The sequence below is a fragment of the Ranitomeya imitator genome, chromosome 1 (assembly GCF_032444005.1).
Source record: "Ranitomeya imitator isolate aRanImi1 chromosome 1, aRanImi1.pri, whole genome shotgun sequence".
In the NCBI taxonomy this organism is placed as follows: Eukaryota; Metazoa; Chordata; class Amphibia; order Anura; family Dendrobatidae; genus Ranitomeya; species Ranitomeya imitator.
The window spans coordinates 551595822-551620994 of record NC_091282.1 but is presented as its reverse complement, the minus strand read 5'-3'; the positions used below and the strand labels follow the sequence as shown (position 1 = coordinate 551620994).

The 25173-nt window shown below is 46.6% G+C and overlaps 1 protein-coding gene across 1 annotated transcript; it reads right to left on the bottom strand.

Moving 5' to 3' along the window:
- Positions 1–9715: 9715 nt before the first annotated feature.
- Positions 9716–24883, bottom strand: NR2C2AP (nuclear receptor 2C2 associated protein). Its single transcript, XM_069767705.1, has 5 exons — positions 24768–24883; positions 22920–23010; positions 17138–17243; positions 17000–17067; positions 9716–10867 (listed from the first exon to the last, which is right to left on the bottom strand). The coding sequence occupies exons 1-5, from the start codon at positions 24860–24862 to the stop codon at positions 10751–10753; spliced, it is 477 nt and encodes a 158-aa protein (XP_069623806.1). The 5' UTR covers positions 24863–24883; the 3' UTR covers positions 9716–10750.
- Positions 24884–25173: the final 290 nt, after the last annotated feature.

The following is a 25173-nucleotide window of genomic DNA, read 5'->3' as shown; positions in this document are numbered from 1 at the left end:
AGCTCGGAAGGAGCGAAGTTTGACTTTTTGAATGCAAAATTGGCTGGAGTTAATAGCGGGCGCCATGTCGCGTTTGGAAACCCCCTGATGTATCTAAACAGTGAAAAAAAACAATTCTAACTCCAACCCTAACCCCAACACAACCCTAATCCCAACACAACTCTAACCACAACCGTAACCCCAACACTAGCCCCAATCCTAACTCTAGCCCAACCCCAACCCAACACTATCCATAGCTCTAACCCCAACCCTAGCTGCAAAGAATGGAAAAAATATTTCTCTATCGCCTTTCATTGGGGGACACAGGAACCATGGGTGTATGCTGCTGCCACTAGGAGGCTGACACTATGCAAATAAAAAAGTTAGCTCCTCCTCTGCAGTGTACACCCTACCGACAGGAAGTAGGATATTCAGTTTAGCTTAGTGTCAGTAGGAGGTGGACACGGGTCTTTCATTAGACCCTTATCTACCTCAATGTGCGTCGTTTCCTTTCAGGTTTTTCCGGAGGGATACAGGGTGAACAGTCACACCTGTAGTCCCACTATGCGGACTATGAGTACGGCGTGTACTGCCACCCCGTATCCTCATAAATCCCTCTCCAGGACCAAGATCCCAGCACACAAGCATGCTCAGAAGTCCGGTCCTGGCTCCGTCCCACCCACTCGCCCACCAGAGCCTGTCGGTCGGAGGAGACGAGGACGTCCATCAGCTCCGTGGACGTCTCATTCCTTCCAGGTTAGTACCGGCGGGGGATGTTTAGGTGAGTATTTTCCCGCCCCACCCTGTGGCTTCCCTGGATCCCAAAAAAGAAAAAGAAAAAAAAAAAGGGATTCCTATTTAAGGGGTTTTCTGATGCGAATCGCATCTCTTTTCAGCCGCGCCACTTCCGTGGATGCGGCCTCCCTGTCCCCTGTTCCGGCGCCGCCTCGGGTCCTGCAGGCTTCCCAGCTTCAGCGCGGCGGCTTCGGCCCTCAGTGGCTCCCCTGCTCCGGCCGTTCATTTCTGCGTGGTGGCTTTGCCAGCCGTCGCATCGCTCTGGCCGCTGTATGCGGCCGTTCTTTTCAGCGCGGCCGCTTCCCAGCCGCCACATCGCTTCGGCCCCCTCTGGCTTCCCTGCTCCGGCCGCTGTATGCGGCCGTTCATTTCTTTTCAGCGCGGCGGCTTTGCCGGCCGCCGCATCGCTTCGGGCCCCCTGCGGCTGCGTCCCTCTGGCCGCTTACAGTGCCGCTCATCCTCCCTCAGCGCAGCGGCTTGCCAGACCGCCACACCGCTTTGGACCTGCGGCTGCGCTACTCCCGCCGCTGTAGGCGGCTGCTCACCATCGCCTTTTGCGGCACACTGTTCTCCGCTGCCGCCCTTCCAGGCCAGTCACCGATCGCTAATTTAGGCCCCGGCTTCTGCCTGGGCCTACTTCCGGTGCCGGACTCCGCCCCCTTTCCTTGTTCGTCGGGTGAGCTTTTCTCCCGCCCGACAATTTCTCTGAGAACCGCCTTTTCTCCTCCCACCGGCGCCATCTTGGGACTCCTGAACCACGAGTCCCCTCCGGAACAAGAGAGTGATATAGGACAGTGGTAAGGTGTGCAGGCTTGCAAACAGAGAGCTGTGAGTTCGAACCCCAGCAATGAAAGTTAATTTTAAGCAACGCAGATCGATCAAGATTACGGCAGCAGGCCTTACCACCCTCCTGCCTAAGGGTCTATTTCTCGCCGGAGGTCCATACCATCTAGCCGGACAGCTTCCTCCGGATTTCGTCTGCCGTAAGTAGCTCTGCACCGCAGACTGACACTCCGCTATGTCTGTCCTGCAGCAACCCGATTGTTTCCACCGCCCAGGATCCCCCAGCCGATCCGCCCCAGAGTGATACCCATCCCAGGCTGGGCCTCCTCTCTGTCTCAATCGGTGGCCAATTTAACATGGGTGTCTCAAACCCTGGTTTCCGTGCTGGATCGGTTACCCCTGCAGACCCCCGCAGTAGCCACCGGGTCGCAGGAAGCTCCGTCCAAGCCCTCCAAGGCTAGCTGCAAAAGGTCCAGACAGGAACGCCGGTCTGAGTCCTCTTCTCGCTCCATCTCACCACTCGGTCCTCCTCTGCGGTCGGCGTCCTCCCGATCCTCCTCCGCTGAGTCAGGCGAGGCTTTCTCTGATGCGCCTTCGGAGGATAATTTGGGGCCGGATTCGAACCAAATCGCTAACATGAGGGATATGGTTCAAAGCCTCATTGGAGCGACCAATCAGACCTGTGGCATCGAAGATTCCTCTACGAAACCCGCAGATCAGGCGGTTTCGTTTAGACGGTCTAAACTACCTCCCAAGGTATTTGCTCCTCATCCTGAATTCGAGGAGCTTCTGGCCAGAGAGCGAATTCGACCAGACGTTCTCAAAGAGACAAGCGTCTTGGAGTCTCATATCTCTTTCCTCCGGATCTCATTGCCAACCGGAACGAGAGGCGTTAGAGAACAACCTCTCCCCCTGTGGATCCGTCGGCTGCTAGACTTGCCGCCAACACAGTCCTTACGCTGTCCGGTGGGCGGCTCTGAAAGATTCCATCGATAGAATCATGGAATCCTTCGTGAAGTCGGCTTTCGAAACTGCCGCATCATCCCAATGCCCGGCTTTGGCTTCCACTTGGGTTTCGAAGTCTGTATCTGAGGGGCTAAACAACTCCGTTGGGGCATTCAAGCTGGAGCTCCGTCAGGCCGGCTGGCGGAACTTGACGCCCAGATTACTCATGCCGGGGAATAATTTGTTCCCGGGACGTCGCGTCTTCTGCCGCACAGGCGCCCAGTAATGTCGTTGCCAGCTGTCGCACTGTTTGGCTCAAGAGTCATCGAAGAAATCCCTCACTAGCCTGCCTTTTCAAGGTTCACGTCCTTTCGGTTCCAAGCTGGACCAAATTATTAAGGACGCCACTGGTGGCACCAGTCCCCTTCTCCAGACCTCACCTACTTCCCCTTAGGCGGCTACTTTGGTCTTTTCGACCTTTTTCGTAGTTTTGCGGCATCAGATTCTTCTTCGCAACTGCAGAGGCCACAGGCACATTAAGTCTACGTTCACATTAGCGTCGCGTCGCTGTTGCGTCGGCGACGCAGCGGCGACGCACGGAAAAACGCGCGCAAACGCGCGCGTTTTGCGACGCGTGCGTCGTTTTTTGCCGAAATCGGACGCAAGAAAAATGCAACTTGTAGCGTTTTCTTGCGTCCGACGCTAGCGTCTAAAACGACGCACGTGTCGGAAAACGCGTGCAAAAAGACGCACGCGTCCCCTATGTTAAACATAGGGGCGCGTCGCCGCTGCGTCGCCGACGCAACAGCGACGCTAATGTGAACGTAGCCTAAGAGAAGAAGGTATTCTTCGGCTCACTCTTTCCTGGCGTGCCCGCTACTCCTAAGGTGGATTCTCCAGGTCCAGGACTGGAAGTTCCACCTAGGCATGACCCACGACTAGACCCCAGCCCGTTTCTCAGACTGGGCAACCGTCTCCTGTTCCTCAGGGACGTCTGGGTCTCCTCAGCAGAGGTCGCATGGGCCAGGGCACTTGTTCCCTCTAGACACAAAATTTTCATTTCACGGTCCTGGGATCGTTTTCTTCAAATCCCAACCTACAAGAGACCCCGCTCTAGTCCCGGGTTTTCTTTACTGCCATTGTTTCCCTCCTTAAATCCGGAGTAATTGTTCCCGTCCCAGAACAGGAACGGTTCACAGGCTTCTCTTCGAATCTTTTTGTACTGACAGAGAACGACAAGGTTCGTCCCAGTCCGGATCTCAATTTGCTGAACAAGAAGTTTCGTCGGAGACACTTCAGGACGATATTCCCTCGTTCAGTAATCGCTTCCATGGAGGCTCAGGAATTTCGGTTTCAGGCTCCCGAAAGTCTATCCATCTTTCCCGACATTCTAACCGTTGCGGGTGGCTCGTCAACGGGAAGAAGTTCCGTCTTGTTCAGCGCCTCGTATCTCCGGGCATGTTCTTCGACACTTGTCGGACCAGAGTCTTCCTTCCCGAAGACAAGATATCCCTCCTTTGTCAGGAAGTTCGCTTGCTCCAGGGTTCTCGGCTCCCCTCCTTTCCGATGGGCCTTAAAGGCCCTAAGGAGGTTGGTTGCAACATCGGAAGCAATTTTCCCTTCGCCCGTTTCATTCAAGACTTCTTCAGCAGGCTATTCTATCACAGGGGACAGGTCTGTCTTCTCCCTGCATCGTCCAATCCGGTTTTCTCCCGGGTCAAATGGTTCCTCGACTGGTGGCCGAGGTCACTTCTCTTATCCCAGAGTAGATCCTTCTCAGCATATCCTTCCTTCCAGTTCCTTGGCAGGTGGTGACGACTGACGCCAGCCCGCTCGGCGGAGGCGCGGGGCTTTGTCTCCTGTTCTTCAGGGTTGTTGGTCGGCGCAGGAGTCCTCTTTGCCGATCAATGTTCTCAAGTTCCGGATCATCTTTCTGTCTTACCTTCACTGGGTAAGGATTCTCAGCAGCCTGCCAATTCGAACCCAGACAGACAATGACACAGCAGTGGCATACGTCTACCACCAGGGGTGGACTCTGCGTTCTCTGGCCTCGGCCGAGATTCCAGGATCCTCCTTTGGACAGAGGCAACGGTCCTGGTGAGCTCCGCAGTGCATGTCCCCGGCGTGGACATTTAGGCCGCCGACTTCCTCGGCTTTGAGGGCCTCGCGGCAGGGGAATGGTACTTCAGGAGGTTTCCTGTCGGTTTGCTCTTCGATGGGGGACTCCAGAGGTGGACCTCATGGCGTCCCGATTGAACAGGAGGTCCCTCGGGTCGGCCCAGGGTCCCGTGATCCTCTCACAGTGGTGTTGACATTTTGGCCATTCCTTGGTCGCAGTTCCTGCTCCCCTATCGGTTCCCACCCCTTCCCTTGCTTTCCAAGCTGTCAAAAAAGATCAAGGCGGGATGGGTGCCGGTCATTCTGATCGTCCCGGATTGGCCCAGGAGGTCTTGGTTTGCAGACATCGTCAATCTTCTCGCGGACACCCCTGGTGCCTTCCAAACAGACCCGATCTGCTGTCTCAGGGTCCGATCTGCCACCCGAATTATCGGTCGCTCAGTTTAATGGCGTGGCTGTGGACTCCACTGTTTTAAGAGCGTCCGGCCTTTCGGTCCGGATGAGTCACACTATAATCCAGGCTAGGAAGCCTTCGTCTTCTTCCAGGATCTACTATTGTACCTGAAAGGCTTACTTTCGTTGATGCGAGTCCAACCGCTTTTCACCTATGTCCTTTTTCCCTGCCTTCCATTTGGTTTTCCTTCAGGCAGGACTGGATTCGGGCTTCGCTCTCAGTTCCCAAAAGGGCCAGGTTCCTGCACTTTTCTTCCCTTTAAGAAGACTATCTCCTCAGCCACAGGTTAAGACCTTCCTTCAAGGAGTAGTCCACGCTGTCCCTCCGTTCAGGGCCTCTGTGGATTCATGGGATTTAAAGGTTGTGTTGGTTGTTCTTAGGGGTTCCCCCCTTTGAGCCTCTCAGGGAGTTTTCCCTGTCAGTTCTATCTCAGAAGGTGGCTTCTCTCAGGTCCATCTCTTCGATCCGCCGCGTTTTTGAGTTGACGGCCATTTCCTGCCGACCTCCTTTCTTGATTTTCCACCAGGATAAGGTGGTCCAAGGCCTCCGCCTTCCTTCCTTTCTCGAGGTGGTTTTCATCTTTCCACCTCAACGAGGACTTCGTTCTACCTTCCTTTTGTCCAGCTCCGACTCATCCTCTGGAGCGATCGTTGAACAGGCTGGACCTCGTCAGGGCAGTGAGGATCTCCCTGGCTAGCACGGCCGCTTTCCGAAAGATGGATTCTCTTTTCGCCATCCCTGATGGCGTGCGTAGAGGCCTGCCGGCTTCCAAGGCGACGATTGATCGCTCGATCAGAACGGCAATTTTGGAAGCTTACCGGGTCAAGCACAGAGGGCCCCCTCCTGAGATGAAGGCTCACTCTACCCGGGCAGTCGGCGCTTCCAGTGCGGTACGTCACAGGGCTTTCGCCGACGGCTTTGCAAAGCGGCAACCTGGTCTTCCATCCACACGTTTCGCCGAACTACGGCGGACTCCAGCCTGGGCAGAAGGATCCTGCAGGCGGCACTGGTGAGTCCTCGGACCTGATGGAAGTCTGTTTTTCCCACCCCAGGGACTGCTTTGGGACGTCCCATGGTTCCTGTGTCCCCCAATGAAAGGCGATAGAGAAAACAGGATTTTTGGTTGCTTACCTTAAAATCTGTTTCTCGGAGCCTTCATTGGGGGACACAGCACCCTCCCAAGTTGAACAGCTCTGTTTACTGTCTACGTTTGGGTTCTTTGAACACTCTGAGTGTTTGAAGCTGTTAATCTGTGAAGCGCCGTGGATTTTGTTGGCGCTATATAAAGTTTATTAATATTATATTATTCTTTCTCTTTTACACGTTGCTTCTCCTACTGCTTTCTCACTAACTGAATATCCTACTTCCTGTCGGTAGGGTGTACACTGCAGAGGAGGAGCTAACTTTTTTATTTGCATAGTGTCAGCCTCCTAGTGGCAGCAGCATACACCCATGGTTCCTGTGTCCCCCAATGAAGGCTCCGAGAAACAGATTTTACGGTAAGCAACCAAAAATCCTGTTTTTCATTTTATTTTATACCTGACTAAGGGGGTGACACAGGGGGTTTGACTTACTATTTTTTTTTATTTTGATCACTGTGGTAGGGTCTATCACAGTGATCAAAATGAACCAATAGGAAAAATCTACTGTTGCCAGGTACCGGCCAGCGGATCTCGGCAGGTGCGGAGCGCATGCGCCAGCCATTTTCTTCCTGGAAGATGTGGAGGGCTGGGGAACGGAGCCGGAGAGTCCGAGGATAACAAAAGTACCGGGTGGGCTCGGGGGACCCCATTTCTCTGTCCCCTGGTATGCTAGATCAGAGGAGAGAGAAATGAATGGGAAATCTGCCGTATTTTTTGCAATTGCCGTTATTTTGTGAATAACGGTGATCACAAGACGGGATGGTAAAACTGATCCGAATCATGTTCTCTGGGGTGTTGGCTACCCCCAGCCCCCCCCCCCCCACGTAGCCGAGCCCCTGGAGATTTTCCAGCGCTGGGGGGAACTATACACTTATTTCTCATCACTGTTAAAAAGCGGCACTGAGGAATAAGTACCCTTAAATGCCGCTGTTAAAAGGCATATCGGCGGTCACTAAGAGTAGCAAAACCAAAGACATAAGTTGGTATACGTGCAATGTACCAAAGCACGTTCATATTGTGGCCATGTCACAGACAAGACCTAGGAAAAAAACAAAATGGCATATACCCTGTAGTAAGTAAACGCTACATAAGCAGAACTTTAGCGTAGATAAGGTAATTTAACCTACTAATCTACTCAGCGCCACCTAAACAGACATAGGACGTCACTGTTTGCTATTAGAGTTCTAGTCCTCTTCCTCTCTGAAGAGACAATTTGCATATTTCCCAGAGGAGCATTGCAGCTTTAAGTCTCCTCACCTCGACATGCTTATCATGTCACTCTCCACAAGGAGAAACAATACTTCTTGGATCCCGGTCAGAAGCCTCTCAATAAGCCAAACTAGATCTCCACTTTGCACTGACGAGGGGCAGTACCCGAAACACAGTGTCTGCAAATTGAGATTCTGGTTTGGCTATTATCCTAAGTCATGTGACAAGGCTCGTTAAAGGGTCGACATTTACTATTAGGATTGCTACTTCCAATAGGTGGCACTAGAGTTCTAGTCCAGTACCTCTCTGAAGAGAAAATTTGCATATTTCCCAGAGGAGCATTTTGGCTTCAAGTCTCCTCACCTCGACATACTTACCATGTCACTCTCCGCAAGGAGAAATCATACTTCTTGGATCCCTGCTATTTGAGAGAAAGAATACCCAGTGACCTTTCTTAGCACGATGCCAGGAATCTGCCATTCAGAGAGGTATAATGTTTCATCAAAAAACTTGTTTTTCATTGACAGTACTATCCAGAAAAGCCTGCTACAATATGAGCATATAAGTGCTAGCTATGTCTGTCCAGGAAATAGAAATGTATTGGTAAACAGTACTGTGCAAAAATTTTAGGCAGATGTGGAAAAAAATGCTACAAAGTGAGAATGCTAATAGAAGTGTTAATTTTATTTTTTTAACAATTAACCAAAAGGAAAGTGAATAAATAAAATAGATATCTAACTCAACATTTGATGTGACCACCCTCTGCCTCAATTCTATGTAGACTTGCATAGTTTAAAAGAAACTCAGCAGGGAGATTGTTCCAAACATCTTGGAGAACTAACCGCAGATCTTCTGTAGATGTAGGCTTGCGCATATCCTTCTGTCTCCATGTAATCCCAAACAGACTTGATGATGTTGAGAAGTGTTATGGTGGGGTCATATTTATTGATTTTAATAGCTTTTATAGTTCCATTAATTTCCAAAGATATTTACAGGAAGCACCATCACTTTCCGCATTGGGGCTCATAATCTAAAGTCCCCCATCTACTGTATATACTAGAGTATAAGCCAAAGGTCCTAATTTTGCCACAAAAAACTGGGAAAACTTATTGACTCGATTATAAGCAGAGTATGCATTGTCCCATCATACCTATCCTGGTATTCATGGCCCCCTTATCCCTATCCTGGTTTGCATGGTTCCTCATCCCCATCCTGGTATGCATGGCCCCTCTCATCCCCATCCTTGTATGCATGGCCATCTCCTCCCTATTCTGGTATCCATGATTCCTCATCCCTATCCTGTATGCATGGCCTCCTCATCATTATCCTGGTATACATGGCCTCCTCATACCTATCCTAGTATGCATGGCACCTTAATCCCTATCCTTGTATGTGTAGCCATCAGAAAAGCATCTTGTTCCGGTACCAGCAGCTGCGCGATCACCTGTCCCCGTTCATTAAGGTAATGAATATTCACTCCACGCAAAAAGGGGGGATGGGATGTCTCACCAAATTTTGATTTACCAGTAGATTTGTAGATTGATCAATCACTTTTAATTTTGCTGACCAATACGTTTTTTTTTAACACTTCTATTATTAAAAGTCCAAAATAGTTTTGGGACCAATGTCGCATATATGGAGGTACTGCCCGGTTTAAAATGCTTTCTGGGGGGAGGTTATTAAGTTCACTCAGGAGATGACTAACATTCATAAATACTCAAAAGCAGTTCTTTTATACGTTTCTCATGTCCAAATGCATTTATAACAAATTCCCTACTAAGGCACCTACTTGAAGCTGCCCAGTCACTGGAAGACAGAAGATCCCCTTTTAGAAAAGTAGTGGTTAGAAGTTTTGCACTGTAGGGAAACACCCATATGCCCAGACCCAAGCTGAAATCAATGTAGTTGCTACCAAATGGTTTCAGTGGAAATCCCGTCTTTCTTTTCCAACTTATTGAAGTATTGTGAGATGCCTCATGAAGCTCCCTTTTCCTTCACTTTACCCACTAATAAACTTTTGGTTGGTCTTTGTCCTCCTCCAATGTGTTGAAGGTTGTCTATTGAACTGATGGGTCGCCTTAGTCTATTTTGGCTTCTCTTCTTTCTTTCTCCATCTATCAACTAGCACATATACTTATATATAGTTTCAAGTGAACGAGTTATGTTTTTGACACCCTCTTCTTTATCAGTTTCAGATTCATTACATAACTCGTTTTATGGTATTGTATTTTCTTTTCTCTTGTTTTTTGTAAAAGGAGATTCAAGAACAAAACCAATAAAACTTAGAAAAAAAATTTACCAATGATTTTAATTCCTTTTGTATATATGAAAGTGTAATTTTTATTGCACAGAGAATTGGATCACATCACAATGTAAAATGAGGTAACGTTAGATGAAGGCTTCCACTTTTGGCAATATAGGATTCTACTTTTCATGAAAGAGAATGCATTAAATAGGAAGCTATAACGAGGGAGATTCAAAAAGTCCTGTGTCATGTCAATTGAATTCACCCTTTAGAGATCCAGTGATGTTACAGGCTGTCACTCAAAACAATCTCATTCTTTAGAAATTGTGTGGGTCCTAGAAGTCAGTCCCCTGCAAACAAAAACTCCCATAAAGCTTTTTGGCCATTTTTATATAAATGTCTTATATTTCCATAATAAAATATTGCTGCCTTGCTCTCAAAGACAAACCTGCAGAACATTTTGCCATCGTGAAAAACAAGATAATGCCTCATTCAGATGTCTGTGCTCTCATTTTTTTTTATGGATACAATACAGACTGTGTTTTTACACAGACCGTGTGTCTGTGCAAAACTCACAGACATGTCTGGTGGCACGGATGAAAAGCACCAATACAAGTCTATGGGTCTGTGAAAACACGTACAGCACAAGGATGGCATCCATGCGCAGTCTATGTTTAACATGGAAAAAGGGTAGTTGAAGAGTGGTTATTTATTCATCCATACATGAAAAACGCTGACAACACCATGACACCAGTACCATTTTATCGTGTACATGAAAAATGCTGATGTTTGAAGGTGGTCTAAGTCGGTGGCTAGAGGCAATGTTTGTTTTTGAATGTTACAGTCTTGAATGTACAAAGTCTTCATTTGCTTCAGTAAAGGTTCAGTAGAAAAGGCCATACAACAGAAGACACTAGCGAACTGTCTTTATGGTTAGATGGAGCTTCTGCACCATATTTCTTTTTAACAATAATGTTCTTGATGAGCCCGACATAAAAAAGGCACAGAGATTCAACATCTGAGAACATAACCATATTTCATTCCATGTCTCTGCACCTATTTGTTGGCTGAAGTGCAGTTTCAGTTCTTGCGGCCCAGCAGGTCAAGGTGGTAAACCACAATCCTTCCAAAGAAATCTGTACTGTTTGGGAAACATAGACGCAGCTTTTCAGCATACTCCTCTGGAAAGTCAAATCTGTGCAGCTCAGAAAGTCAAGGAAGAATGAATATGAGGAGAAGACAAAAAAAAAAGCAGAACGTTAGATCTATGGGCTCAATTACACAACCTGCCGATTGGCAATCTTAAATAGACTGTTTTGACATGCTTACAGTGTGCAGAGAGCAAACAGTAATAGATTGTTTAGGCTGGCATTGTTCTTGGCAGCATGTCTTTACACAGGATGATGTGCTGCCAAGAACAATGATTTTTTTTAATCAAGCCTAAAAATCGTTTCATTCAATTAACGGACAAATATCATTCCTGATCATCGCGCTGTGTAAATTCCCAATGAAGGCACTCATTGATGCTTTAAAAGTTGGCCAAAGCTACAGTACTGATTATGGCTGGAAAGGACGAGCATCTAATGTGTATAGGAAGGCCGTCCACTACTACCCTGATAGAAGATGTCAGTGGAGAGAGGGATCAGGCAGTTTTCAAGCAAGATAAGCCGCTAATATAGAAGAAAATGTAATGCCAAATAGGATCTCAATAGACTATCATAAACTATCCTAAAATAATAAATCTTTATTGATAAATCTAAAGAACCAATACACTGGTTCACACCACAAAAAACGGACAAAAAATGACAAAGAAAACAAAAACAGAACAATGTGCTCAAAAACTACACACTAAGTTAAAAATGGGGGGACTAGGTGTCCCTACTTAGTACTGTGCTCACAGCCTACCTGTCTGTGGAGGTTGGCACCCTACGGGGGAGCGTTGTGGCGCCCCCACTCCGCGGCGGCTGTCCCTGGGTTACTGATGCACCCTACAATGACCACGGGACACCCACTACCCACCGCCTAGGGCCCACTGTAGGCTAAACAGAGTAGCTCCTATACTAAGGGAACACTAGATCCCCACAGACTAAAAACAAATGTGCGGAACACATACGGCACATCGATATTGACGTATTTGTTAGGGAGTATTTATATGGGCTCAGTCTTGTATAGGTACATAGTGCCAGTCGTGGCCGATCCCATTGACTATGGCTGAACCCATAGACCAGTGTCACCCACAAATGCGTACATTCACATATCTCGATATTATGTTACATGCACTTATCTCCCTCTGTACGCCGTTTGCCTCAGATCACGGCGCCTCAACGCGTTTCGCCCTCCGCGGGCTCCTCAGGAGGCAAGATACACTGGCATAGTGTGTCCTGATGTGGTGTCATGGCTGAATCGCCCTTATTTCCCCGCTCTTTAACCCTGCTGTTCTGTTCGGTCTGGGGAGACCTATTTTGAACTTTGGTATTTTTTGGGGTGTTCAAGATGCGGTTCTGAAACTTGTGGTTGATTGACTTAAATGAGGATGGGTCGGTCGGCCACGGGTTTCAGAGCCGCATCTTGAATATTTTAAAGAATATTGAAGTTCAAAGTCGGTCATTTTTGACCAACAGAACAGCAGGGTTAAACTTCTGCCATACTCGCGGCGTGCTAGATAGCCCCGCCCCCTACCTGCGCATTTACGGGTAGTATGATGTAACCACGCATGCTCCTATCGGCCCCCAAAGGAGCCCACCAGCGGCGGCCCGGCATCCGACTACCCGCCACTCTTGCACTTCCGGTGACTCGCTAGACAGCCCGCACTGCTTCCGGGTCGTCCCTCACCTGTCCCAACTGCGCATGCTCCAGCTATGCAAACTGGCACTGCGCACATCTCCTAATGTTTACTGCGCTTGCGCGTCTTTATTCTATATGCCATCACGATAGAGTAATGCGAAGATCAGCATTTTAATGAGGCATTCGGGCTATGCCTCATTTTATCCCCCGTACATCCCACTCCTTTATTGATTAGGTATTTTGACGTCCGAGGATAACACCATACCACACCGCCGCAGATCATTAGCGCATGCGTATGGCCACAATCCACCAGACATCACTTTCTCACGCCAGAGTTGGGGAGGGAGAGAGAGGGGGGGGGGGCTGTTCGTGTATATGACATACCAGGGAGTACTCAAGTCTTATTACGATTAGACGGTAACTCGGATTTATTTACGGCAGTGGTGTCATAGGAGCGGGGTATTATATATGAATATTGATACAAAGATATTGCACACCAATCTATGCTGCTCCCCTATTCCGTCGGGAGACTCCAGACAAAAAGTTGGACATATGCACGGCTATAAAATATTGACCCCCAGCTAACCTTTATATTATGACTGTACTACAAAAAGCAGGCATATGATAATTGGTCATTCAGTCCTCTAGGTTCAAGACTCCCCATTCTGAATATCCATTCACATTCTCTCCTTAGAATGGTCTTATCTGTATTTCCACCTCTGGGGTTGATGTTCACCACTTCTATCACAGTAAAGGTCACACTTTTGACATCTCCCCCATGATGGGTTTGTATATGCTTTGCTAGTGGGGTATCCCGGTTGTTTCTGATATCTCCCATATGCTCCCCCACTCGTCTCCTAAATTCCCTTTTTGTTTTACCTATGTAATCTTTTGGGCAAGAGCATTTCGCCATGTACACCACCCCTGTAGTTTTACAGTTGGAGAAGTTCCTCTGATAGTACACTTTCCCTGTGGCCGAACTATGAAATGATTTCCCTGGTTCCATCCATCTACACATGCTACAGTTTCCACATTTGAAGAACCCACATGGCTTTCTGTCTAGCCAGGTGCCGCTTGGTTCTGGTCTTCTATATTGGCTATGTACAAGCATGTCTCTGAGCGACTTTCCTTTCCTGAACGTTATGCTGGGGTACTCTCCCACCACTTCACTCAATTCCGGATCCAGTCTGATGATGTCCCAATGTTTAAGTAGTATTTTACGGATCTCTTGATGCCTAGTGTCATAAGTGCCAATTATCCTTATGTCCTCCTTGCTTTCCTCATCTCTCCCCTTACTCTGTAGAAGTTTCTGTCTGTCTGTTTTTTTGGCATGTTCATAAGCAGTGTCAAGTACATGTCTAGGGTATCCCTTTTCCCTGAATCTTCTGTACATGTCCCCCGCATGTCTATCAAACAGATCTTTCCTGGAACAGTTCCTCTTGAGTCTCAGGAACTGACCTTTGGGGATCCCTCTCTTTAGTGGGGTCGGATGGTGACTTTGCCAATGCAAGAGGCTATTAGTGCTTGTCGGCTTGCGATATATTCCTGTGGAAATTCCCCCTCTGTCCTCTTTTTTGATGGTGACATCCAAAAAGGCCAGTTTCTGGCAGTGGCTTTCTTCATTCCTGCCACTGAAAATACATAAGCGGGTGGCTGAGTGGCGTGCTCATGTGTATAGGGGAGTCAGGACATATTAGTTAACTGTTGGCAGACATCTATGTGTATAACAGCATCACATGTAAGGGCTTTCAGATTTTTTTGCCCTTCAAAAAAGAAATCCATTCCGAATTCCTGTCCTGTGCTAGGTATAGTGGCTTGCAATTGTATTCACCCCTTGAAGTTTTTCATATTTTGCTGACTCACATCCTGGAGTATCACAGTTTTTTTTTTCAGGGTTTGCATCAGTTATTGTAAAGAACATACCTACAACTGTGAACATTTGGTTTTCTTTTTATTGTGCAACTAACAACAAATAGGACAAAATAACTGAAAACTTCAGTGTGCATGACTATTCACCCACCTACAGTCAGTACTTTGTACAGCCTCCTCCCCTGTTGTCCAGTACTTTAGATCTCAATATTCTGGTGTATAACGGTTTAGTTCTCCATCCCCAAGCGCCCTGCAAGCATTGGGGACTCCAAGACATGTGGAGCAGCCCTTTCCCTGTCTGCACCAGTAGCCACCAGTCACCCAGTACCCCATCAACGAGATGTAATCACCCTAACCATGCTTTCTCGTCAAGGTGTCAGTGATGATATGCACCCAGGCAGACATAGATTTTTTTCAAGGAATGGATGATGTCTGCGACATGCTGGTGTACCGCAGGGACAGCTTTCTTAGATAACTGGTAATGGGAGGACTGCGACGGGCATCAGCTTTCAGAGAGGTTCTGTATACGCCAGGCAGAAAAGCAGGATTTCCTTGGCCAACAGATTGGAGATGGTGAAGTTCAAGCTCTTAGCTTTGCCTTGTGTAGGAGGAAGCAATCCTTCACATGACAACTGTAGGACTGAGGGCTGGCTGCTGTGCTGAGAGGGGTGAACATGACAAACGTGGGACTGTGAAAGAGGTGCAGGCAGAGATGTTATGGTGGATTGAGAAAGATGTGATGTGCTTGGTGTCCGAGATCTGTCAGAAACAGCAGCATGTTCACTTCTGTAAGAGCTGACGGGCTGTCACTCAACCTGGCTGTAGCGGGTAAACAAGTAGAGTTTCTGTGGCCATAGACCTGTGTGAGAACACTTGCCACGGTGACATAGGAGGAAGAAGCAGTAGATGTGGTTGATGGGGTGGCCGGTGGTTGAGAGATTTTTGCCCATTCTTCAAGGCAAAACTGCTCCAGTTCCTTCAAGTTAGATGGTGAACAGCAAACTTCAAGACTGACCATAGATTCTCAATTGGATTAAGGCTTGGGCTATCACTAGGTCACGCAAAAACATTTACGCGTTTCCCCTTAAACCACTCGAGTGTTGCTTTAGGTAATTGTCTTGTTGGAAGGTGAACCTCCGTCCCAGTCTCAAATCACTGACAGACAGGTTTTGCTCAAAAATATCCCTGTATTTCGCACCATCTACCTTCCACTCGACTCGGTCCATTTTCCCTGTCCCTGCTACCTATAGAACGATGCTGCTACCACGTTTCACTGTGGGGATGGTGTTCTTCGGGCGATGGGCTTCGTTGGGTTGGAGCCAGACATTAGCGTTTACCTTGGTGGACAAAAAATTCAATTTTGGTCTCATCTGACCACAGCACCTTCTTCCACACATGTGGAGAGTCCCCTACATGTCTTTTGGCAAACTAAAATGAGACTTACAATTTGTGTGTAAAGGCTTTTTTTCTGCCCACTCTTGCATAAAGGCTACCTTTCTGGAGTGTACGACTTATTGTGGTCATACGGACAGATACTCCTGCTTGGGATCTCCTGGCAGGTTTGTTATGGTGCCATTTTCTCTTCATATGAGGATAATGGATTTGATGGTGCTCCAGAGGATCCTCAGAATTGGAGGTATGTGCCCATACCCAATGCTGTAATTGGGAGCAGAGCTGGGCAATTCTGAGCAGGCTCCCTGGACTTTTCAGTGGCAGCAATGTCTAACGATGAAAATTTACTTTTACCTTGTGCGTAGTATTGCAAGGTGGTCAGATATATGAAGAGATTCATTATTGCATTTGAGCATTTTTGTATTTTTGGGGGGGGAAATTTACCAACAATTGTGCCAAATTCTTCATTTAATTTGCTCCATTTTTTAATAAGTATTTTATGCGTTCCCTAAACGGCGTAAGGGAAAAATATCAAAAACGCCAGATTTAATTTTTTTTTTGGTCGCCGCAACATAGCCTGTTACTGCACTTCACTGCAATCAAAAGATCGTATTCACACCAAAATGGTGTCAAGAAAAACGTCAGCTCGACAGCCATAAACCCCAGAAAATGGAGACACTATGGATCTCTGAAAATGGCGTGCTTTTTGTTGCCAACTTTGGAATTTTTTTCACCACTTAAGTAAAAAAAGAACCTAGACATGGTTGGTATCTGTGAACTCGTAATGACCTGGAGAATTATAATGGCAGATCAAAAAAAAAAAAAAAAGCAATTGTGCACTTTTTTTTGCAATTTCAAAGCACTTCAAGTTAATTCCCCATTTTCCAATAGAAGATATAGTAAAACCAATGGGCGTCATTCAAAACTACAACTCGTCCCGCCAAAAACAAGCCCTCACATGGCCACATTGACCAAAGAATAAAAAATTATGGATCTTGGAAGAAGGGGAGCAAAAAAACGGAAATGCAAAAACGGAAACCCCATGGTCGCGAAGGGGTTAAAAACAAACAAAAAAAAAACCAGACAAATGATGAATCCATAGTATTTTCTGATACAAAACAGAACAATCTTCACACAGTGCACATAAGATATAGATCTATTATGAAAGACAGGTATGGTACACTGTAATCATCAGGAGAAAGATAAAGGTCATGGCAATATGCATTAATGGAAATAGACCATAACAAGCTGTTAGTTTAATGGTTACCATCCTGAAAAGGATATCTGAAGGGCACTGTTATCTTCTGGGTAAAATTCTGCAATTTTCACTAGTTCACCTTCTTTAAGGCATCCTGTAAATGAAAACAATAAAAATAAGATTTTTGTCCTGTAGTATTAACTCTACTTAGGAAAAGTTATTACCTTCTAGTACGCAACTACGGCTTGAAAAACCACCCTGGAACTGAATGTGGATTTCTGATATGCAGACTTTCTGCGGGAACTCCAGCGTAATCCATTGAGATGATCCCTTGGGCACGAAAGCAAACAAATTCTAAATGTCACTGGCTCAGCTAGTTTTACAGAACTTTCTCCATATTTATTTTTCATGTTGAACTGGACGCACAATGTAATAGTGGCTGCAGAGCAAAGTAAAACTTTTTAAAGGGAATCTGTCAGTAGGATTTTGCTATGTTATCTGAAGACAGTAAGAGTCTGAAACAGATTTCAGTGATGTGTCACTTTTCTGGTTGTGTGCTGTTTAGTTACAATGAAAGTCTCATAAGCAGGAGATTATCACTGTCGAGAATACAGCTCACACTAGACCAACCACACTACTTATTCTGATAAGCATCTCACTGTCAGATATATACATACAAAGCTGTGGTGTAAGCAGAGTTAGCTTTATGAGCTCTGCTACATCTAATAACTCTGTGTCACAATTTCTGCACCCACTAAACTAAGCGATACATCGTTGAGATAGCAAAAAACTGATGACAGATTCACTTTAAATTAAATTGCCACTCCGTTGCAGACATATTAGCAATCAAAGTATACAAGTGTGTGTTATCAGACAGTTTTCACTGGTATTTCTGCACCATGTTGCCCAATCATAAGCAATAAAGGCACAGATGATTGGCCTCGGGGAGACCAAAACATCCAACACTGCGGAGACACCATCACGTGTTTCTCAACGCAGTGATTCCAGAACACTGCCTCCATCCCTTATGGGAAATATGCAGATGCAGGTAAAGAAGCTGCGGAGACACCATCACGTGTTTCTCGACGCAAGCAGTGAATAGCCAGGCCTTTCCCCGGGAAGGAACAACCACGGAAGGGCAGCATCCTATGAAGGAAAGCCACCTATGCCAAGCATGGTATCCATCCACAGACAGCTGTTTCGGGGTGTTTGCCCCTCATCAGTGTGGAGTAGGAATCTGGCTATTAGGAGCAGTGCCTAGTAAAAAGGCTATAAAGGCACAGATGATTGGCCTCGGGGAGACCAAAACATCCAACACTGCGGAGACACCATCACGTGTTTCTCAACGCAGTGATTCCAGAACACTGCCCCCATCCCTTATGGGAAATATGCAGATGCAGGTAAAGAAGCTGCGGAGACACCATCACGTGTTTCTCGACGCAAGCAGTGAATAGCCAGGCCTTTCCCCGGGAAGGAACAACCACGGGAAGGGCAGCATCCTATGAAGGAAAGCCACCTATGCCAAGCATGGTATCCATCCACAGACAGCTGTTTCGGGGTGTTTGCCCCTCATCAGTGTGGAGTAGGAATCTGGCTATTAGGAGCAGTGCCTAGTAAAAAGGCTATAAAGGCACAGATGATTGGCCTCGGGGAGACCAAAACATCCAACACTGCGGAGACACCATCACGTGTTTCTCAACGCAGTGATTCCAGAACACTGCCCCCATCCCTTATGGGAAATATGCAGATGCAGGTAAAGAAGCTGCGGAGACACCATCACGTGTTTCTCGACGCAAGCAGTGAATAGCCAGGCCTTTCCCCGGGAAGGAACAACCACGGGAAGGGCAGCATCCTATGAAGGAAAGCCACCTATGCCAAGCATGGTATCCATCCACAGACAGCTGTTTCGGGGTGTTTGCCCCTCATCAGTGTGGAGTAGGAATCTGGCTATTAGGAGCAGTGCCTAGTAAAAAGGCTATAAAGGCACAGATGATTGGCCTCGGGGAGACCAAAACATCCAACACTGCAGAGACACCATCACGTGTTTCTCAACGCAGTGATTCCAGAACACTGCCCCCATCCCTTATGGGAAATATGCAGATGCAGGTAAAGAAGCTGCGGAGACACCATCACGTGTTTCTCGACGCAAGCAGTGAATAGCCAGGCCTTTCCCCGGGAAGGAACAACCACGGGAAGGGCAGCATCCTATGAAGGAAAGCCACCTATGCCAAGCATGGTATCCATCCACAGACAGCTGTTTCGGGGTGTTTGCCCCTCATCAGTGTGGAGTAGGAATCTGGCTATTAGGAGCAGTGCCTAGTAAAAAGGCTATAAAGGCACAGATGATTGGCCTCGGGGAGACCAAAACATCCAACACTGCGGAGACACCATCACGTGTTTCTCAACGCAGTGATTCCAGAACACTGCCCCCATCCCTTATGGGAAATATGCAGATGCAGGTAAAGAAGCTGCGGAGACACCATCATGTGTTTCTCGACGCAAGCAGTGAATAGCCAGGCCTTTCCCCGGGAAGGAACAACCACGGGAAGGGCAGCATCCTATGAAGGAAAGCCACCTATGCCAAGCATGGTATCCATCCACAGACAGCTGTTTCGGGGTGTTTGCCCCTCATCAGTGTGGAGTAGGAATCTGGCTATTAGGAGCAGTGCCTAGTAAAAAGGCTATAAAGGCACAGATGATTGGCCTCGGGGAGACCAAAACATCCAACACTGCGGAGACACCACCACGTGTTTCTCAACGCAGTGATTCCAGAACACTGCCCCCATCCCTTATGGGAAATATGCAGATGCAGGTAAAGAAGCTGCGGAGACACCATCACGTGTTTCTCGACGCAAGCAGTGAATAGCCAGGCCTTTCCCCGGGAAAGAACAACCACGGGAAGGGCAGCATCCTATGAAGGAAAGCCACCTATGCCAAGCATGGTATCCATCCACAGACAGCTGTTTCGGGGTGTTTGCCCCTCATCAGTGTGGAGTAGGAATCTGGCTATTAGGAGCAGTGCCTAGTAAAAAGGCTATAAAGGCACAGATGATTGGCCTCGGGGAGACCAAAACATCCAACACTGCGGAGACACCATCACGTGTTTCTCAACGCAGTGATTCCAGAACACTGCCCCCATCCCTTATGGGAAATATGCAGATGCAGGTAAAGAAGCTGCGGAGACACCATCACGTGTTTCTCGACGCAAGCAGTGAATAGCCAGGCCTTTCCCCAGGAAATCATAAGCAGGCAGCAAAACTTAAAAAGTACCGTAAGAACACACCACCACAATAGCTTAGAACAGATTTCTCTGTGAGATGTTATAATACAGCTGATCCTAAGTTCTGCATGATTAGACTGTTCTGGTAGCACAGATAACTCACAGATTTCAGATAAGGTCCAAAACTCAGTGTAGTGGAAGGGGCAGTACAGGTGAGTTTAGCTGTGTCACATTACAAACCCTTCAATTAGCTCTCCTGCTCTCATATAGCTGTCACCTCTGCTGTATTGCCCATCCAGAGATAAGAGGTTAAATAGCCAGTAATTATACTTGTCTATAAATACCATATATGGCAATTGGGAGTTGCTGGGGCTAATACTGGAAAGTTTTTGTAGATATATAGTAGCTTGAGGTGTGATTAACGCTGACTAGTAGCACCAATCACCATCATGAAGAGATGCTGTGCGGCACCAGGATAAGGTTTTTAACCCCTTCACGACATGCGCCGTACTAGTACTGCGCATGTCGTGTCTCCCCCTTTGATGTGGGCTCCGGCGGTGAGCCCACATCAAAGTCACGACATGTCAGCTGTTTTGTACAGCTGACATGTGTGCGCAATAGCGGCGAGTGAAATCGCGATTCACCCGCCGCTATTAAATGCCGCTGTCAAACGCTGACAGCGGCATTTAACTACCGCTTCCGGCCGCGTGGCCTGAAATGAGCGCATCGCCGACCCCGTGACATGATCGGGGGTCGGCGATGTGTCAGGACAGTAAACATAGAGGTCCTTGAGACCTCTATGGCTAATGATGCCGGCCTGCTGTGAACGCTCCCTGTGGTCGGCGCTCATAGCAAGTCTACAATTCAGCTACATAGCAGCGATCTGATGATCGCTGCTATGTAGCAGAGCCGATCTAGTGGTGCCAGCTTCTAGCCTCCCATGGAGGCTATTGAAGCATGGGACAAGTAAAAAAATGTTTTTAAAAATATGAAAAAAATAAAAAATATATAAAGTTTAAATCACCCCCCCTTTCACCCCATCCTAAATTAAAAAAAAAAAAAAAAAAAAATCAAACCTACACATATTTGGTATCGCCGCGTTCAGAATCGCCCGATCTATCAATAAAAAAAGCCCATTAACCTGATCGCTAAACAGCGTAGCAAGAAAAAAAAAAATCGAAACGCCAGAATTACGTTTTTTGGTCGCCGCGACATTGCATTAAAATGCAATAATGGGCGATCAAGAGATCGTATCTGCACAAAAGTGGTATCATTAAAAACGTCAGCTTGGCACGCAAAAAATAAGCCCTCACCCGACCCCAGATCACAAAAAAATGGAGACGCTACGGGTATCTGAATATGGCACTTTTTTTTTTTTTAAGCAAAGTTTTGAATTTTTTTTTTCACCACTTCGATAAAAAAGAACCTAGACATGTTTGGTGTCTATGAACTCGTAATGACCTGGAGAATCATAATGTCAGGTCAGTTTTAGCATTTAGTGAAGCTAGAAAAAGAGCCAAACAAAAAACAAGTGTGGGATTGCACTTTTTTTGCAATTTCACCACACTTGGAATTTTTTTCCCGTTTTCTAGTACAAGACATGCTAAAACCAATGATGTCGTTCAAAAGTAAAACTCATCCCGCAAAAAATAAGCCCTCACATGACCAAATTGACGGAAAAATAAAAAAAGTTATGGCTCTGGGAAGGAGGGGAGCGAAAAACGAAAACGCAAAAACCAAAAAGGGCCACGGCAAAAAGGGGTTAAATCTAAAACTGAAGAGGAGCTGGGCACCCAAACAAATGCTTGGACCTGATTGTGGAGCTTATAATGTCACTGTCAGTGATTGAGAAAGACATTTAAGTGGTTTACAACAGCAAATGAGGCGAATTTCAGCTATTTAAAGGGCCACTGTCACCCCCTCCAGCCGTTATAAACTAAAAGAGCCACCTTGTGCAGCAGTAATGCTGCATTCTAACAATGTGGCTCTTTTAGTTTTTGGTGCAGTTATTGCCAAAATAAAGCGTTTTATAATTTCGCCAAAATACCTTTCTTTAGACAGGAAGGCAGGTCTTAACCCCCCTGCTGGAAACGCCACACTGCCATCACTCAAAGCTTCTGGGTTGCCGGGCGCCGCCCCCTCCGCGCTGTTTTCCCATGAAATCCGGCGCCTGCGCTGTTTAGTACTGGCTGGTGCAGGCGCAGTGAGCTCTGGCCGTCTGACCTCACATGCAGTCTTGCAGACTGCGCCTGTGCAGCCAGTACTAAACAGCGCAGGCGCCGGATTTCATGGGAAAACAGCGCGGAGGGGGCGGCGCCCGGCAACCCAGAAGCTTTGAGTGATGGCAGTGTGGCGTTTCCAGCAGGGGAGTTAAGACCTGTCTCCCTGCCTAAAGAAAGGTATTTTGGCGAAATTATAAAACGCTTTATTTTGGCAATAACTGCACCAAAAACTAAAAGAGGCACCTTGTTAGAATGCAGCATTACTGCGGCACAAGGTGGCTCTTTTAGTTTATAACGGCTGGAGGGGGTGAAAGAGTCCCTTTAACACAACTGGCATCTACTCTATATGCTTAGCTCCCAAATTCGCTCCACATACCCTAACTCCTTCCATGACTTATGTTAATGTCTTACACTGCAAATCTAAATGGGTTGTTTCAAATGAATGGGACAACTGCAGAACTTTACACAACAAAAACAGTAAAGGCTGCATTTACTTAAAAGGAGCTGTGCATGTGTATATTAAGGACTACTTTCCTTAACAAACAACATCTGACATGACTGTACCTGATCAGAGTTCCAGCATGTTTCTTCCTTACGGTCAAAGAGGAACTGCTTACCAAACTGCTTAACATCCCGCTGAAGAACTGAACTTACCCTGCAAGAAGAAATAAAATAAGATCAATGCCACAAGAACCCACTATTCTATCTGCTTCTATTATCCTACCCAGGCTATGTTTGCACGATGAACTTATGATGTTGCAGATGTTCTGCCCCATTTCTGCAGCTGTGACGTAAATTAGATAACGTGTGGTTTTTTACATGTATTTTTATTGCTGTGGCTTTTGTCTCTTGTCGGTTGTCATGTTTTAATGAAAGCCGATTTATTTTTGATAAGGACAAATACTAGGAAGCAACAAAACTTTATTGATACAGTCATATGCGGATTATATGCATTTTTTTGACGGAAAAACACTAAAATCGTTTGTCCGTGCAAATTTTCTGCATCCAACAAGCACAAAAGGAGCACAGAGATGCTCCCATCCACTATAGATCCCATCCACTTTTCTGCAACTATAAGAAGCTGCGTTATTGACAAAGCGAAAATATACAGCATCAAAAACGCACTGTGGGAAAATAGCCTATTCAAACTGTGCGTTTTTTGCTATGTTTTTTATGCCAATTTTCAGCTGCATTTGACAGTGCCAGCTATGTCTATGAGATTTCAGAAATCTCATTCACACACATTGGTTTTTGTCATCAGGATTTTGTGCTTTGCATGGTTTTTTGGACAGAGCATGTCACTTCTTTCAGTGTTTTTCACCTATTGAATTAAATGTTAAACACGCATGAAAAAAAAACAAAAAAAAAAAACAGCTTCTTTCCTGCCAAGCACTCAGGTTTTGCTGCACAAAAATTAAAAAACGCAGCACAAACACCCAGTGGGAACTTAACCTAAAGCTTCATTCACGCATCCCTTTGCTTTTTTTTTTACATCCGTTAGAGATGGACCTTTTTTTTCCTCATATCATCCTTATTGCATCAAACATTAAAGGCTAAATTCCATGATCCGTTCAGTCAGAAAGAGCAATATATCACAAAACGCATCTGTATGCCCAGCTATAAGAGCTTTAACAAATTGATCAGCTAAATTCTGACAAACCACTATTAGGCTATGTGCACACGAAGTTTTGTGAAGTGTTTTTGGAGAAGAAACTGGAAACGCTCAAAATCCTCAGAAATACAAAGCGTCTCAAAAACGCGAGCCCTGATAAAAACTGTCAATGTTGATGAGGAGACGTGTTGGAGTCAGATGCTCCTGATTCATTACGAGATACACACCCTATAATGAAGCCAACATGTCTGACAAGTGGCGAGCGCCGCACCAATAATCGCACTCCAATAAGAGAGTGAAGATGTCACACAAGGAACTCCGCTACTCATCACAAACTTGCCAAACAGGGGTTGCCATGCCCCAGTTCTGCCCACTTTGTCAGAAGTGCTTTTCTCACGACAGCCCCAAACTGCTAAATAAACCTTACAAGCCGGATATCTCTGTAATCGTACTGACGAATCTGCTGCCAGGTCATTTTTACCACACGTTAAACACTGCAAACCAAGCACTGAGGGGCTGTCATTATTCCCCATATGTGCTCCAAAAAAAAAGGTCAGCTGCCATGGGACCTACTCCATAGTAAGAGGGACAGGCACCATCTGACCACCAGGAGGACATTTCTGAGCCCTCAGGGGGTAAGAATGGGGGGCCAATGCACTGTATTCTGGTCAATACTGAGCAGCGGTCACAGCTCTTTCCATAGCAATCACATAGCCTCCATGTAACTTTATGAAGAATTAAAGATAAAAAAATATATATTCACCGACCACACTATAGAAGGAGACTGTCAAACAACTCACCTGCTTACTACCTCAGAACATAACACTGTCTGCACCATGTTGCCGTAAAACACATGACACACCACATGCTGCTGTCGTGAAGCACGTCTGTGCATAGTGTGCCGTAAAGCATTGGGCTTTGCATTCCAAGCCTCGAATCTAGTATGGAATGAACGTCGCATGTGACGTTTCTTTGGCTGTTGTCTTCATGTTAATACTGGATGCAGCCAGCAGATGGCAGCAGAACCACATCGTTTACTGTAAGCATTGTCCTTGTATTTAGGCGGGAAACAGATGCAGCTAATGAAAAAGAAATGCAACGCTTGTGTGAGTGCTGCTGAGGAGGCACACAAAGGCGATTCTGCTAGCGTTTTTTGCAATGCGTCGTTTATGGGAAAAAACGCATCCTGCAAAGTTTGTTTGCAGG

Coding starts and splice junctions, on each gene's coding strand:
- NR2C2AP (XM_069767705.1), bottom strand. CDS start 24,862: ATGCACAGACGTGCTTCACGACAGCAGCATGTGGTGTGTCATGTGTTT. Junction 17,244..22,919: donor CATGCTGGAACTCTGATCAG/GTACAGTCATGT, acceptor TTCGTGCCCAAG/GGATCATCTCAATGGATTAC. Junction 17,068..17,137: donor CCGTAGTTGCGTACTAGAAG/GTAATAACTTTT, acceptor TTTCATTTACAG/GATGCCTTAAAGAAGGTGAA.